The 15,647-nt window shown below is 39.6% G+C and overlaps 1 protein-coding gene across 4 annotated transcripts in view; it reads left to right on the forward strand.

Moving 5' to 3' along the window:
- The window catches only part of sema6e (sema domain, transmembrane domain (TM), and cytoplasmic domain, (semaphorin) 6E), a 165,197-nt gene that overhangs the window by 98,390 nt on the left and 51,160 nt on the right, over positions 1-15,647 (forward strand). For all 4 annotated transcript variants that reach the window (XM_037537012.1, XM_037537013.1, XM_037537014.1 and 1 more), the window contains 2 exons: positions 9,667-9,855; positions 13,128-13,242. In XM_037537012.1, coding sequence (XP_037392909.1) covers positions 9,726-9,855; positions 13,128-13,242 — 245 coding nt within the window. In that variant the 5' untranslated portion in view covers positions 9,667-9,725. The remainder of the gene's footprint in view (positions 1-9,666; positions 9,856-13,127; positions 13,243-15,647) is intronic.

Below are 15,647 nucleotides of genomic sequence, written 5' to 3' on the forward strand. Positions count from 1 at the left end.
CTGGCTCAAAGTGATTCATTGCAGTAAAAAAAAAAAAAAAAAAAGAGCTGCAATGACTAAAAGTTCATGTAGAGCAGCTAAGTTAGCTCTAACCTGGAGAGAAATTTCCTCTGATCCTCGTCTACGGCCGATGTGCAGTATTTTCTGAGCAGCTTAATTGTCCTAATGGCTAACTGAAGTATGAAAATGCTGCTGTAGCGACAGAACATGCCTTGTTTTTGAACATGGAAATGATTGTAATCATATTAACAGGTTATGTTTGGGTCACAGTGATGTTGAGATGACAAAAAGAGAATAGGATTGCTTTATCTGTTCACTTTTTTTGCATTGTCACACTCCCCTTGCTTCCCTTCCGAACAGCCCAGGGTGCCCCTTTCATTTTTGAGCATTTGTAAAATTTGAACTAGGAGCAGTTTCTGAAACTAGGGAGGTGTTGTAAATCTAATGATTAACTACTAATGCAATATTGAACATATCACATTAATGTCAGTTCTGATGTCTAAAATTCTTCAGTGAAAGTAGAGCAAATATGAGATTGATCCCATAGCTAGGATTTAGCATAACCTTCATGCTTTTGAAGTTGTTTGCAACTTTTCAATACAGTATGTTTTTCTAAAACTTGTTCTTGGACTCGAGCCAGCAAGTGGAGGCAGTATTTTACTTTCACCTTGAAATTTTCTAACAACCCTGAAAAGCAGTGCAAGTAGCAGGATCATCAGGAGCATCTGCAGAACTTAGGGTTTAGGATGGCTGAGCTCTTGCCTCTTCAGAAATACTGTCTCTTAGTAGAAGGGTCTCGGGGCATGTTCCACCAGGAGGAGGAGAAAAACAGCTTCTAAATCCGTAAAATCATAGCTCTGCACATTTTAGCTCTCTCTCTACTCTAACACAGCTGACACAGCTTATCAAAGGCTTGATAATGAGCTGATAATTTGAATCAGGTGTGGGAGAGATGTAAAACATGCAGTACTATTGAGCCCCAGAAGCAGGACAGAGAAATACTACCAAAGATGAAACACGTATCTCAGCTGTCATCCAGAAACCTGATTAAATGGCAGAGATGGAGGGATGCAAAATGAAAAAGCGGACTCAGAGGTTAAAGAGGTTAAAGTCCAGGTAATAATGAAATGGGCCTAAATTGTAACTGAGACCAGTTTTGTTCACACCACGGGTCAAACTGTCACCACACCTCATTTTAGACTAACAGTGTTTCAGGTTGAGTGCTGAAAATGGCAAACAATAGTCTACACAATATCTAATAAATAAGATATCCACCTGGGTTCACTTTTTGTTCACACACCCCAATGAAAATCAGTGGTCTATAACAAACAGTTCTGGCTTAGCTAGTACACACATGAAGTACTTATGAGAGGCAGCGGCTCTCTCTAAAATGTGTATATATATATATGTATGTATGTATGTATGTATATATATATATATATATATATATATATGTGTGTGTGTGTGTGTGTGTGTGTGTGTGTGTATATATATATATATATGTATAGACTCAGGGCTAGAAGCTGGTGTGGTGCCTATATTTGTTGATAATTGCATTTTACTTTTATTTATGACGGTGCAACACATTTAAAGTGTTGAGCTAAACTTGGACTACAATAAATCAATCCTTTCTGTCAGTATTGCCTAGAAAATAAATACCCAGTGACTTAATCAGTTTAAACATTAAATTGAACTGCAATGAAACAAGAAAGTGAACATTTCTTTTGTGATAAAGCAGAGCTTATGAAGACACATTTCATCATAGGTTAGAGCTGCTTTAGGGGGAAGAACCCTAAATTGGATAGCCAGAAATTAAATTGATCCCAACCCTGCTGAACAAGACTGGCTTCAAAATGTAGCCGTGAGGGTCTTTCACACCTGACTGTGACAGATACAGCTCTATCAGTGTGACTGATCCACATGGGAGGTGCTCTGTAAACACCTTAACTCATATTGATATTTTCCTTCTACCCTGTTTATGACAATTTACAAATAATTTGCATGTTTGAAGCAGGACATTTGTCATGGCACAGTGACTTGTTAGGTTAGTAAGATGTTTTTTACGCTTTGTCCTCATCCTTTGCTTCCAGTTCCCCTTATGAAATATTTATGTATTTCCATCTTTGAGAGTTTAAAGCGACATGTTCAGTTAAATTCTTTTGCTGATCTTACCCTTTGCAAATTGTACAACCCCAATTCCAATGAAGTTGGGACGTTGTGTAAAACATAAATAAAAACAGAATACGATGATTTGCAAATCCTTTTCAACCTATATTCAACTGAATACACTACAAAGACAAGATATTTAATGTTCAAATGGATAAACTTTATTGTTTTTTGCAAATATTCACTTATTTTGAATTTGATGCCTGCAACACGTTCCAAAAAAGTTGGGACAGGGGCATGTTTACCACTGTGTGACATATCCTTTCCTTTTAACACTCAATAAGCGTTTGGGAATTGAGGACACTAATTGTTGAAGCTTTGTAGGTGGAATTCTTTCCCATTCTTGCTTGATGTACAACTTCAGTTGCTCAACAGTCCCGGGTCTCCGTTGTCGTATTTTGCGCTTCATAATGTGCCACACATTTTCAATGGGAGACAGATCTGGACTGCAGGCAGGTCAGTCTAGTACCCACACTCTTTTACTACGAAGCCACGCTGTTGATACACGAGCAGAATGTAGCTTTGCATTGTCTTGCATTTTCTAGGCAATACTGACGTCAAAAGACGTTGCTTGGATGGCAGCATATGTTGCTCCAAAACCTGTATGTACCTTTCAGCATTAATGGTGCCTTCACAGATGTGCAATTTACCCATGCCATGGGCACTAACACACCCCCATACCATCAGAGATGCTGGCTTTTTAACTTTGCGCTGATAACAATTCAGACAGTCCTTTTCCTCTTTGGCCCGGAGGACACGACGTCCATGATTTCCAAAAACAATTTGAAATGTGGACTCGTCAGACCATAGGACACTTTTCCACTTCAGCGTCAGTCCATCTCAGATGAGCTCGGGCCCAGAGAAGCCGGCAGTGTTTCTGGGTGTTGTTGATATATGGCTTTCGCTTTGCATGGCAGAGTTTTAACTTGCACTTGTAGATGGAGCGACAAACTGTGTTCACTGATGATGGTTTTCTGAAGTGTTCCTGAGCCCATGTGGTTAATATCCGTTACAGAATGATGTCGGTTTTTAATGCAGTGCTGCCTGAGGCATCGAAGGTCACAGGCATTCAATGTTGGTTTTCTGCCTGGCCTCTTACTTGCAGAGATTTCTCCAGATTCTCTGAATCTTTTGATGATATTATGGACTGTAGACGATGAAATCCCTAAATTCCTTGCAGTTGCACGTTGAGAAACGTTGTTCTTAAACTGTTGGATGATTTGCTCACGCAGTTGTTCATAAAGTGGATGCTCCCTTTCAGGGATGCTCTCTTTATATCCAATCATGGCACTCACCTGTTTCTAATTAACCTGTTCACCTGTGGAATGTTCCAAACAGGTGTTTTTTGAGCATTCCTCAACTTTTCCAGTCTTTTGTTGCCCCTGTCCCAACTTCTTTGGAACGTGTTGCAGGCATCAAATTCAAAATCAATGAATATTTGCAAAAAACAGTAAAGTTTATCTGTGTGAACATTAAATATCTTGTCTTTGTAGTGTATTCAATTGAATATAGGTTGAAAAGGATTTGCAAATCATCGTATTCTGTTTTTATTTATGTTTTACATAACAACCCAACTTCATTGGATTTTGGGTTGTATGATAAAACTAGTCTTCATTATATTCAAAACTCTGTGGAAAACATATCTAACAGTGCAGTGTATGAGAACTCATGATGCTGTTATCACAGCTGCCAAGTCGGAGGAGGTACAGAAGTATAAAGTCCAGAACCAGCTGGTTCCGAGACAGGTTTCTTCCCCCAGGCCATCAGGCTGCTGCACAGACAGTAGTGCTGGTGTATTGGTCTATAGGCTTGTCACTACACCACTGAGCATCATGATGATTTCCATGGACAATCTACACCTCATCCACATCTCAACAGAATTACTCTGCTCTTACTGCACCTTCAATCTAGCAATTTATACTTACACATACAGATTGACATCTTGTACATTTTATATCCATATCTTGTATAATTTCTATATCAGTATACTATCATCTGTGTACCCAGTCTCATTTATTTGTCTACCTAACTGCACAGAGGGAAATGTGTACAACAGTGCATATCATTTTTTTTTGTATTTAAATTCTACAAGGAGCTACGTATTTTCACTCACCCTGCACCTGTGCTATGTAAATGTGATGTGACAATAAACGTTATTTGATTTGCTACTCATGACCAAACTGAACCTGTTAGATTGTTTTGTAGCCATTTACATGTGCCACTCACCTTCCTGCACTGTGACATGATGATAACCAGCCTCCCATAACATGACCCACTCCTCTATTCTCAGATATAGCTTAGGGGGATGTTCTCATTTCTCTAACAACTTGTCCAACACTCCAGCAGGACTGGTGTTCCTCTAGACTTAATAGACTCCTGTCAGTGGCTTATCTCATAGATCTTTCCACCTTATGAACCAAGTAACTCTGTTAAACCCTTAAACGCATGTCTAATAATATGGGAGCCCATTCTGTCCCCCCAGTCCATCCACTATTTTTCAGATAAATGACAAACTACACATCAATAGATAATAAAATATTTTATTATTTTGGGATTTTTTTGCTGAAGCTCAGACTGTTTGAACACATCTGCAGTGACCAGTGCAGGAGAGTAATGTCATGACTGTGAAAATGATTTGTATAATTTAAGATTTTTTTTACTGGATGAAAATGTCAATGGACAGAATTTCAGGGCATTTATATCATGCACAAGTAGTTGTTGAAGCACCCATGCGTTTGAAGTTTAATCCCAGTCATGTAAACTTTATATCTGACCATAATGTCATGATTTGGTGCCACCCAGAGGAGGATGGCTTCCTCCTGGTCTTGACTTTTCTTAAGGTGGTTCTTAATGCTTTCAGAAAGTTTGTTTCTGCTGCTGCTGCCCTCAGTGACACCCATTAGGGATCTGGACTTGCTTTTCTGCAGAATACTTTGTAACCGTGCCTGTTGTACAAAGCAGTATACAAATAAATTTGGCTTAAATTGAATCAGCTGAACTTAAGTTCTTGAATCCCCAATGTCAGCTAGGTCAGTTGTTCTGTCTAGCTGACAGCACTAGGAATAGCTGAGCTGAGTCTAGGGTTGTTCAGTGTGACAGCAGTGATGGAGGCATGAGAGTGAGCAGTGAGGGGAAGTAATTAAGGCCAAATCCATTTAGGTCATTTAATTAACCAAGAGACACGTCCAGTGGCTTTTGAAGCCTATCAGTATTAGCATCCGTCTTCAGTACTAAGAGAGAGGCCTCATTGAGTGTCTATTAATGACTGCGAAAGTGCTCTGCTGATGCGTATGTTCAGACAGTGCACTGTTATGGGGCAGAGAAAGACTGAAAATGCTTTGACATATGGTCACTTGATTCATTTTCTATAATATAACATCTCTCTATAAAGCCACAACAGAACAAGAAATATGGCATTCATTTAGCAGCTGAATGGCTGACCTCTTGCTTTTGAAGACATAGTTCTACTCTAGCACTTTCAGAACACTGTAACAGACTAACAGTGTAGACTGAAGGTCAGTGAATTGTGCTCACTTGTTTCTCTCTCTGTATCTCCCTCTCCTTCATCACTATCATTACTTTCCCATGACCTCCCAACACCACTTCCTTTCCAGGCAGACAGAGAGAGAAGTCTGCTCTAGGTCTCTGATAGGGAAACCAAAGATCACAGGATATTATAGCAGTGTAGCACAACTGGTATGTGTGTATGCTCTGTAATGAATAAAAGAGCTCACAAAAAAGATATTATTGTAGCATGTGGCAGTGTTGTGTAATTATGGTTTGTTTGTGTTCATGTGAAAAAGTTCCTCTGATCCTCGCTGCTTAGTGCAAGAAAAGATTAGTGTGTGTCTGCGCCTGTTTGACCGTCTGTGTGCGTGTGAGCATATATTTTGTTCCATGCGTCAGCTTCAAGCCCAGAGCACCCGACTGTGAATCTGATAAGGCAAATGACAAGCAAAACCTTGACAAAGAACATCTCTGGGAATGGTTACTGCTTGGCACCCACTGACTAGCCTTTAGTCACCACTGGAGCCTTGCTGTAGGGTCTTTTTGGACAAGAAGCTTCTGTGCGTGTATGTGTGCTTTGCATTTTATCCAGATGTTCCCACAATGATGAGAAAACATGAAAATATCGGTGTTGTTAGAACTATTTGCTGGCTGTACAGAAGGCTACAACATAGACAACAAAACACAGATTTCACTAAAACTGAAAAAAAAGCCAAAATGTTTCCTTTAGAACCCAAGTGCTCTATCGGCTGGCTGATAATATCATGCAAATATTAATGATCTGCAGATTTACGTTTTTTGCACTCAAGATTTCCTAGTGATACCACTTGTGAACACAATTAATTACTTCTACTTCTACTACTACTAATTACTGGAACTGTGCTTTTATTGCTTAGCATATCAGTTTATAAAGTACGTATCTATCCGTCACGCATATTCTTAAAATATATTATTTTACGCCCTGCTATGATGTATGGTTTGGAGACTGTGGCTCTGTCTAAAACACAGGAGGCTGAGCTGGAGGTGGCGGAAATGAAGATGCTGAGATTTTTGTTGGGAGTGACAAGGCTGGACAAGATTAGAGATGAGCAGATCAGAGGGACAGTGAAGGTGGAGCAGTTTGGAGATAAAGCCAGAGAGGCCAGGTTGAGATGGTTTGGACATGTGTTGAGGAGGAATAGTGGATATATTGGGCAAAGAATGTTGGAGATGGAGGTGCCGGTTAGAAGGAGAAGAGGTAGACCTCAGAGAAGGTTTATGGATGTAGTGAAGGTGGACATGGAGATGGTTGGTGTGAAAGTAGAGGAGGCAATGGATAGGGCAAGATGGAGGCAGATGATCCGCTGTGGCGACCCCTAAAGGGAGCAGCCGAAAGAAGAAGAAGAAGACCTGTTAGGCTGCGTGACAATAGAAACACTTAACACCTACTGGTATCTCAATCAAAGCAATGAAAATAAACATTACTTGATCTCTGCTTATTTAAAATTAATTAGTTTAGTAATGCATCTCTTTAAATTTCACCAGACTGAATATATGTATATATTCAGTGGTCCATGTGGGCAAAATCAAATGTGTTTCTTAACTATTATTTTACTATTCATCTGCCGTTATTAGCAGTGGTTTGTGCTGTAAGATCTATGTGAGCATCTGTGAAGAGCTAAATGTTAAACAGACAGATTATTAACCATGCTATTATGCCATATTTTTGATAAGCCTTTTGTTTTGTGCGCACCTGAGTAGAGATGGACTGCCCAAACCTCTCAAAATGAACCACACTAAAGAAGAAATTTGATTGGTCTGCACAAAAGAAGGCAGGTATGAAAGTCTCCTCAAAATCATCACCTGTTCAACCAATATGGCAACACAAGCTGAACTGGTGAATTTAAACAGAATACAGTAAAAGTAACAAAAATATGTATTCATTCATTCAAACCTAACCCCTAACATGATGTTAATAAAGTGTTGAAAATCAGTATCTGTATCGATTACACATTCTGCATAAAGATCTGGCTCTTGTTTCTTTTGGTTATTGGATTTAACATTGAAATCTTTAGCTAAAATAATATATAAGTGACTGAAAAATCTGCCATAAATATAGCAATATAAGAGTGTGTATGAGTGTGACTGTGTAGGCATGCAGGTGTGCTTGTTGCTAAGACCTTTGTGTCACTCCTATGTGTGTGTGTTGTACTTAAAAAAAAAAAAAAGCAACCCTGTCCAGCTGTGCTAAAAACCAATCTTCCATGTGCAAATAATCCATCAGGAGTAATGTCCCAATATATTGCCTTGACAGAATCTGTGTGTGAGAGTGTGTACATGTGGATGATGGTGTTAGTGTGCTAATGCTCGCTCTCACACAAGAGGCTGTAATTCATGAAATAAACAGAAGCAGACATGCACATTTTCAATTTATAGCCGTGTGATCATTGTTTGACCGCATCGCTAAACGCTTACCTCTCTGCTGAATGTGAATGAGGGCAGAGCATATGAATATTGATAGCACCCATATTCATGTTGACTTGGAATCTGATCCCATTCGAACTCTGAGAGTTAGCATCTCTGTCCATCTAATCACTCTGCCCCAACTCCAAGCTAGCATTAATGTGAAATAGAAAAAGACTCATCCATACCAGTCAACCATTGGTCTGTTTACTTAAAGAGCAGCTCCCTGATGTCCACCTCACTGCTCAGTTGGCCCACAAAGTAAACAAGCCTTAGAATTAGCATTTCAACTCAGTCTGCACTCAGCACAAACACTCAGCCACTCATTAATAATGGACTTCGGTTCAAAAATACACTCCGACATGGGCTGCAGGACCTTTTTTTTTTATTATTGCTTTACTCTTTTTTTCGGCCCTCGTCATTTTTTCTGCTGCTCTGAAAATGAGTTTTTGATGCGTCCCTGTTGGCCTTGTGTCATGGTTGACAGAGGGCAGCAGTATCCCAGCAGCCTTTGCTGTTAATTGTGTTAAGTCACCTGTGAAAGACTGTGGAGTGAGAGTCAATGAGCCAGGGTCCCACCAGCCAAAGGTGTCTCAGTACCCCCCTCTGCCCCCCTCCAAGCTACTTCTTTGCTATCTCTAAGCTGTGGCTGATAATAGCAGTTAGTCCAACTTTTCTCTTTATGCAGCTTTACTAGGCCAGGACCAAGGACACTGCTCCCCATCTGAATGTGCTGCTATACATACAAGACGTTCTTCTGATGCTACTCTCACCTTAAGTTTTCTCACAGTGAGAAAAGATGTAGAATGTGAGGATGTTAATTAAAATACCAGATTGCATGTCCTAAAGTTTGGAGATAATTTTAGACAAAGGGTGCTGGAAGGAAGTGTGCAGGTGTTGTAGCATTGTTGGCCAGAGCTGATCATCTGCCTGTTTCGAGTGTTCTTCATGGAAAGATAATGGTTTGAGTTAGAAGCAGACGTAGAGTTGCTGGGGTAATTTCTAGCCCATGGAAAATAAGTAGGTTTTGTAAATTGGAGATTTGGGGTTCTGAGACTGAGCCTCCACTACCCTGGGTGTGCAGGCGGCTTAAATTTGATTAGCTGAGAGTAGTCGAGGCCGCTTGGAATGTTAATGAGCAGATATGCTCCTGTGCTCTCTTTCATCTCTCTCTCTCATTCAGTGAGGCACAACCACCTAATTAAACATTATTATTTTGATATAGATGCAACTTTTGATCTTCTTCGGTACCTCTCCCAGCCTGAGTATCAGGCTTTTATAATGGAAGTTGTATGTAAAATGACATACATGAGACACTTCTGTTGCAACAATCCACTTATCAAGAAGGTGCCATAGTTTGTAAATTCATCTTTTGACATGTGTTGATGCACTACGCTTTAAGAACATTTATAATTTTTATATTTATTGATTACAGATGGGTGAGAATATAGGTACTATACAAAATCCTCTGTTCTACACTGCATTTAAGAACATAGTGTTGCTTTCAGTCTCTAGAAACCCATTTTTCTCTTTTGTTTTACTCACTTTCAGGTGGAAGTAAGTCCACTGTGGGTCATGCTGTGGGCCTGAGTGCTGTAGCTGGCGCTGAAATGCGGTTGGTTTTGGGGTTGCGGCCCCTCCTGGCCCTGACCCTCGCCCTCACCAGCCTATCATACCTGTCCAATGCTGCCACACCTTTCCCCCAGGACCTGGAGCCAATCAGCATTGTTGGGAGTGAGTGTAAGTATGATGCTTAGAAATTCAGGGATAAGATTCAGTGGTTATAACTAAGCAATTTAGTAGATATTAAGTGCTGGAACATGTACCATGTTTGGGTTATTACACATTTTGAACTGTATTAGACTTTTTGTCAGATGTTTTAATCTTTTTACTTTTTTGCTTTGTCATTGCTGCTTATGACTCTCCATATCAAAAATAAATAAAAATAAATAAATAAAAAAGATGAATTGGATGATGTATCCTACCCAGAGTAAATTAGAAAATATGTAAAGCCATCTCTCACACTTAAAAGCACCCAGCCTGCAAAACAATCAGCACTTGGCAGGTAGGAACCCTGTTCACATGCCAAATGCATAAACAGCCAGCGGCTGCATAGCCAATCCAGACACAACACTCACATCAACATATCAATAATGGAATGAGCAAGACTGTACTTGGCTACAAAGGAGCACTTACGTTCAGTTAGAGGGGTTCAGTACTTTTATGGTTATATAAGCCATTGTACTTATCTAATGCAATGAAATCTGAGAGTTAAATTAATTTTATGGTGTCACAAACTTTATAAGCAATCAAGGTATGAATGATCCTACTCAAACTGCCATTAAGTGCTATTAAAAATATACAGAGGATTGTTTTGAATGAGGACATCACAGGAAATGAAGGGTCCATGAGGTTCTACACAACACATTTACTGTCTGTTTTGAGCAAGAAAGTGTGTAGAGCTTCCAACAGTTGAAATTACAGATCCATTATTACTTCACGAAGTGAGAGGAAGACTGGCCCTGCCACTAATGGATCCATAAGAGAAATAGAAGCACTGGGCCATTGGTAGAGGTGGTCGGGGCTAATAGAGCTCTTCAAGGAGACCAGCAGACATGTAATGAGGTCCATTTATCAGCCTTTTCCACCTGTGTGTGTGTGTGTGTGTGTGTGTGTGTGTGTGTGTGTGTGTGTGTGTGTGTGTGTGTGTGTGTGTGTGTGTGTGTGTGCGCGCTTGCATGCATGTGTGCACGAACGTGTGCTGCACAAACACAGGAAGGCTATTACTTATGCTAATTCCCTGACCCCTACCAGGAGAGTGTTTGAGGTGTGCACTAATTTAAAGGACAGGTTAAAGGTAAAGGACTATTTCACACCATTCAAAAACTCGCAAAAAGAGAGCACTGATGAAGAGTTTGCCTGCAGAGGGTGTCAAGCTTGATATAAAGCTGAACTCCTGTGTTCTTAGCAGAAAGCCGAGAGTAAAATGCTATAAAGCTCCGTGCTAAAGAAGCAAAAAACTGCAAATATTTCTTTGCAAGAGAACATTTGGGAAGGTGCCTCAACGAGCCTTGAAGTACATCCAAAACCTAAAAACTTCATGCTGAAAAAATTGGCACACTCACACTCAGTAGTACTAATGGATCAGACTTTGTTTACATTGAAACCAGAGTTCTCTGATCAAGACGTAAAACAGCAATATATTTTTAATGTAATTAAAGCCTGATACAGTGTCAGCTGTGTGGGTGGGTGAAATTCTGTGTTAATTCATGGTAAAACAACAGTAGTTCTGCAAAGTGGCATACCATAATGATGTCTTGACAGTTAAAATATGTGACTGTTTTTTTTCTCCTCTCCGACATGAATAGTCCTAATTCTGTAGAATGCAGAGGCTGAATATTTAAGAACTTCTAAACATTATATATGGTCTAACACTGTGCTCAGTTTCTCTAAATATAAGAAATTTAGCTAATCATGAAGTTTTGTAGAACTTTGCAGAGTAAGTAAACTCTGAAGAGTAAAAAGGTGAGTTAAGCCCTTAAGCACCTTTGTAAGTCCACATCCCAAGTCTTATTAGAAACTGTATGGGGAAAAATAAATCTAAATATTACAATGTGAAATGGAAATCCATTAAGAGGCTGAATCTGTTTCTCCACTTTTCGACCAAAGCTGGAGCTATCCAGAAGTGAGTATCCTGTGTGAATGCTGCTATGTCAGCACATCCACCATGTTTGTCTCCCCTGAGATCAGCCCTTCTGTTCTTTCTCTGTATTTCTTGCTCCCACAATCGTCATGCTCTTAATTTCTGGCCAGTGTGATGATGAATTCATTGAAGCTATGAAGATGCTCCTTCTTGTCCAACTTACACAAACAGCTAGGGTCCTGTGGCACTGTAGGGTGCTGCTCTCACAGTCATAAGGTCCAACACCTGATTTTTTTTTTATAAATGTATTTTTTTTAAATAAACCTTTAAGTCTTCACCACTGCACTGGGAGCCTAGATAACTGCAGTTTCAATCTAAACACATGCAGTCCAGGGAGAAAATAATTGATTTCTTTGGGCTTTTGTGCTGTATGTCTTCATACAGAAGTGTGAGAATAATGGCTGTACTGTGATCAGTGGTGAGCACGCTGAGATCAGATGATGTTTACTGTGTAAACATCTGAGAGGAGAAACGAGTTCCTGCTGCCACTAAAACTCTTAGATGTTGCCTTTCATAGCCTGTCATTCTGCGCCGTGCCCAGATCAGTTAAAAAGAGTCTAATTCCCTGCTCGCAACAGCTGTACTATTTCTGCCATTGGGGTTTAATACAAGACCATTTATGCCAGTCAAAGAAATGCACAATATAAAGGCCGATACAACTATCAGTAGTCATTTTTACACATAACAGCGCTTATAATCTTACCTTTACTTGACCTTTGCAGCAAAAGAGCACAAACTTAATACTCTAATATACATAATATCTTATATAGAGTAATATACATTGTCGTTTTCAGACCATTTGTGATAAATTGCATGGGCAAAAAAAGCCAGATGCTGAAAAGGCCTCTCCGGCTCACCTTCCACTGTAAAAAAGCTGGTAGCCAAATGAAGCCATCACTTTGTGCTGACAGATTGGATATACAGACTGAATTTACTCTGCCATGAAGGGCCAGCAGTGCTCTTAGACCTTGCCATTAAATAATGAATAAAGGATATCCTGAATGCAGAATCCCTTTTCTTTGAGCCGAGCTTTCTCAAGAGGATTAGTTTCAATAAAGCCATGCTGAGTAGAATGAGTATTAATATCTTCTGTACACTGACATATTATGTAATTAGTTTTGGCAGATTTGAATGAAACCTTTTTTTGTTTGTTTCTTCTAAACAAATCTGGATGTGGGTAGTGTTGGTTAGTATTGATCACTCCTAACAGCAACAGCTGTTGTTGCTGGGTTCTTAATCTCTCTCTCTCTCTCTCTCTCTCTCTCTATCTCTCTCTCTCTCTCTCTCTTTTCCCTACTCTCTGTACTAGACTCCTATCTGTACCCTGGTTTCCAGGGCAACATGTCGGATAATGACACGGCAAGGCTTGGTCTGGACTTCCAGAGGATGCTGCGTATAAACCACATGCTCTACATCGCTGCCAGGTGAGTCTGTCACCTCCACTACCACCAGTCTTCTGACCTTGGTGCGCCAAGCTGACGTTGAAAACCGAAAACTGTCAAACAAGGCCAGCTGACAATCGTTGCCCTTTCACCTCACCAAAGCCTCACCAAAAGTGTTTGCTGTGCTTGCAGGAAATGATATAACTTTCTATGCTAGGAAATAGCAGAGGTTAATAAATTAATTAGCCACTGTTGCAGAATAAGCTGACCAGCACAGGATGAAAGACAGCTGAAAGACGCTTGCCGAGCTGTCGCCGAGTGGTCGCCGACTAATCGCAGACGCCTGGCACATATCTAGCATGTTTAATATCCAGCCCAGTCGGCAACTGTGAGTCAACAGCAGCGTATAGCTACAGCCAATGCGTAGAGAGAGAACTGCGTCACCGTCAAAAAATAATAACGAAAATATGGAGTACATGTACATATACACATGCTTTTTCACAGTACAAACAGACAGGTACGTTTTCATTGATAAAATATTTACCTCCAACTCTCTCTGCAGAACAGACAGTCCATGCTGGCCCCGTGCCTTTATCCATCGTCTCGTCCATATTCGTTCCTTTTTCTTCTTTCTTTTCTCACTACAAATCAGCGCAGTGACAACTCGGATTGCTTGTTTTTTGACGTCCATTTTGGAAATGACCTATCTTCTACGTGGTATTGCTAGTTCTCACGAGAGTTTAGTTTTCGTGTGTTCTTGTGTTTTTGGACAGCAGCCAGATGAGTCGGCGATTCCCCAGGGCGTTTAATTCGTGAGCCCGTGTCGTGGATCACTCATGTAGTGTGAAAGCCACAACAACTGAAAGACTCACGATTACAGCACAACCAGTCATGTAGTGTGAACGGCACAAAAACCTGACGACTGAAAAAGTTGTGTAGTGTGAACCAGGCATTAGACTTTCAGTTGAAGTAAGTCTTAATGATTTATTACTCACGTTAAACAGCAGTATTTAAGCTGGAGCTGAACAAGAAAAAATATTGAATGTAATGTGGAAAAATGTGCACTCACCACGACTATCTTGGTACTAACATAAATCCCATAGGGGAGCTACCAGAGAGCTAGCATTAACATGGAAGTAACTGGACAGACTTCTGAAGGGAAGGATCTTTTTCTTGATTATGTGATAGAAATGAAAAACAACATGAAATGAAATAATCCATGTTTTATGTTGGTATAGCTTTAGTATGTTATGAACCTGAGCACCTTCTTAGCCCTTGTGTGTCCTTGTTTGTTTATAACAATGAAAAATATTTTCTTGTTGGGATATTAATGGTGGGGAACTTTCAGTGTCTTCTAGGCCTTCAAACAAGGCTTAATGATTTTGTGAACTATTATTATGTCTATGAGTAATATAATTAATAGTATTATTAATATTATGTATGTAACTTTAGTTCATTTTTGTGTAATATAATCATCAGTCATATTGTGTTTAAATTCTGTAGGCATTGTAGTAAAACTCCTTTTTTTCATTGTTCACTTTTGGTTGGAAACAAAATGGTTGAATTCCTGAGGATTTTTTCTCTGTAGTGTGAAAGTGAATATAGATATAGCCAAGCAGGCTCTCCTGTTGGTCAGGACTTTAGGAGCTGAACTGAAAGCCTAATATGTGAGATTAATGATAACATAAATAGGAACTGACAATGGAATCAACCCATCACATTTTCATTTACAGTGTGTGACAGAAGTGGGAACAAATCACTAAAGTGCAAAAAACAAAGTCTCAAGTCTTTACATTCAAGTAACAAGTCAAGTCCAAGTACAAAAAAGAAAACATCACTCTAGTCCTTCTGAAAGTTCTAGATTTGCCACTGACTATGAGTACAAGTAGCAGCCTACTCATTGCATTTCAGTGAGATGTCAGAAATGTAAATCAATGGCAGTTTTATGCCAGGACTGTTTACTGAACGACTTATTGTAAGACTGCTACAGGGTGAAATATATGTGAATACATCTGCTACAAACTGCAAAAAAAAAAAAAAAACTTGGAATGTCTTTTACAAGCTTCAGATGTCTTTAATCTACGATTTGTTGAACCCAAACATGCTTAATGCAGAAAACAAAATGTGTTCAATCTAGAAAAAAGTGCTAGTGTACTGCTAAAATCCCATAGGAGTTCTGCCAGAAATGATTGAGTTTTGACATTTATGTTCTAACCTGAAGGACTAATAATCATGGTTCACTTCTGGATGTTAGAATACTGTTTGTTTTAAAAATATATGTCTTCTAATAGCAAAAATGTTTAAAATGTCTATCCATATTGATCAAACATTGCTGTTTGCATGTACATTGAAAGTGATATACTCTATGTGGGCCCTTCTAGTGCACTGATTGGCTAGGCTGAGAAATGTCTCTCACTACCAGCCTAAAATGCCAATTCAGAATTCTC

Source organism: Pygocentrus nattereri, chromosome 3, assembly GCF_015220715.1.
Source record: "Pygocentrus nattereri isolate fPygNat1 chromosome 3, fPygNat1.pri, whole genome shotgun sequence".
In the NCBI taxonomy this organism is placed as follows: Eukaryota; Metazoa; Chordata; class Actinopteri; order Characiformes; family Serrasalmidae; genus Pygocentrus; species Pygocentrus nattereri.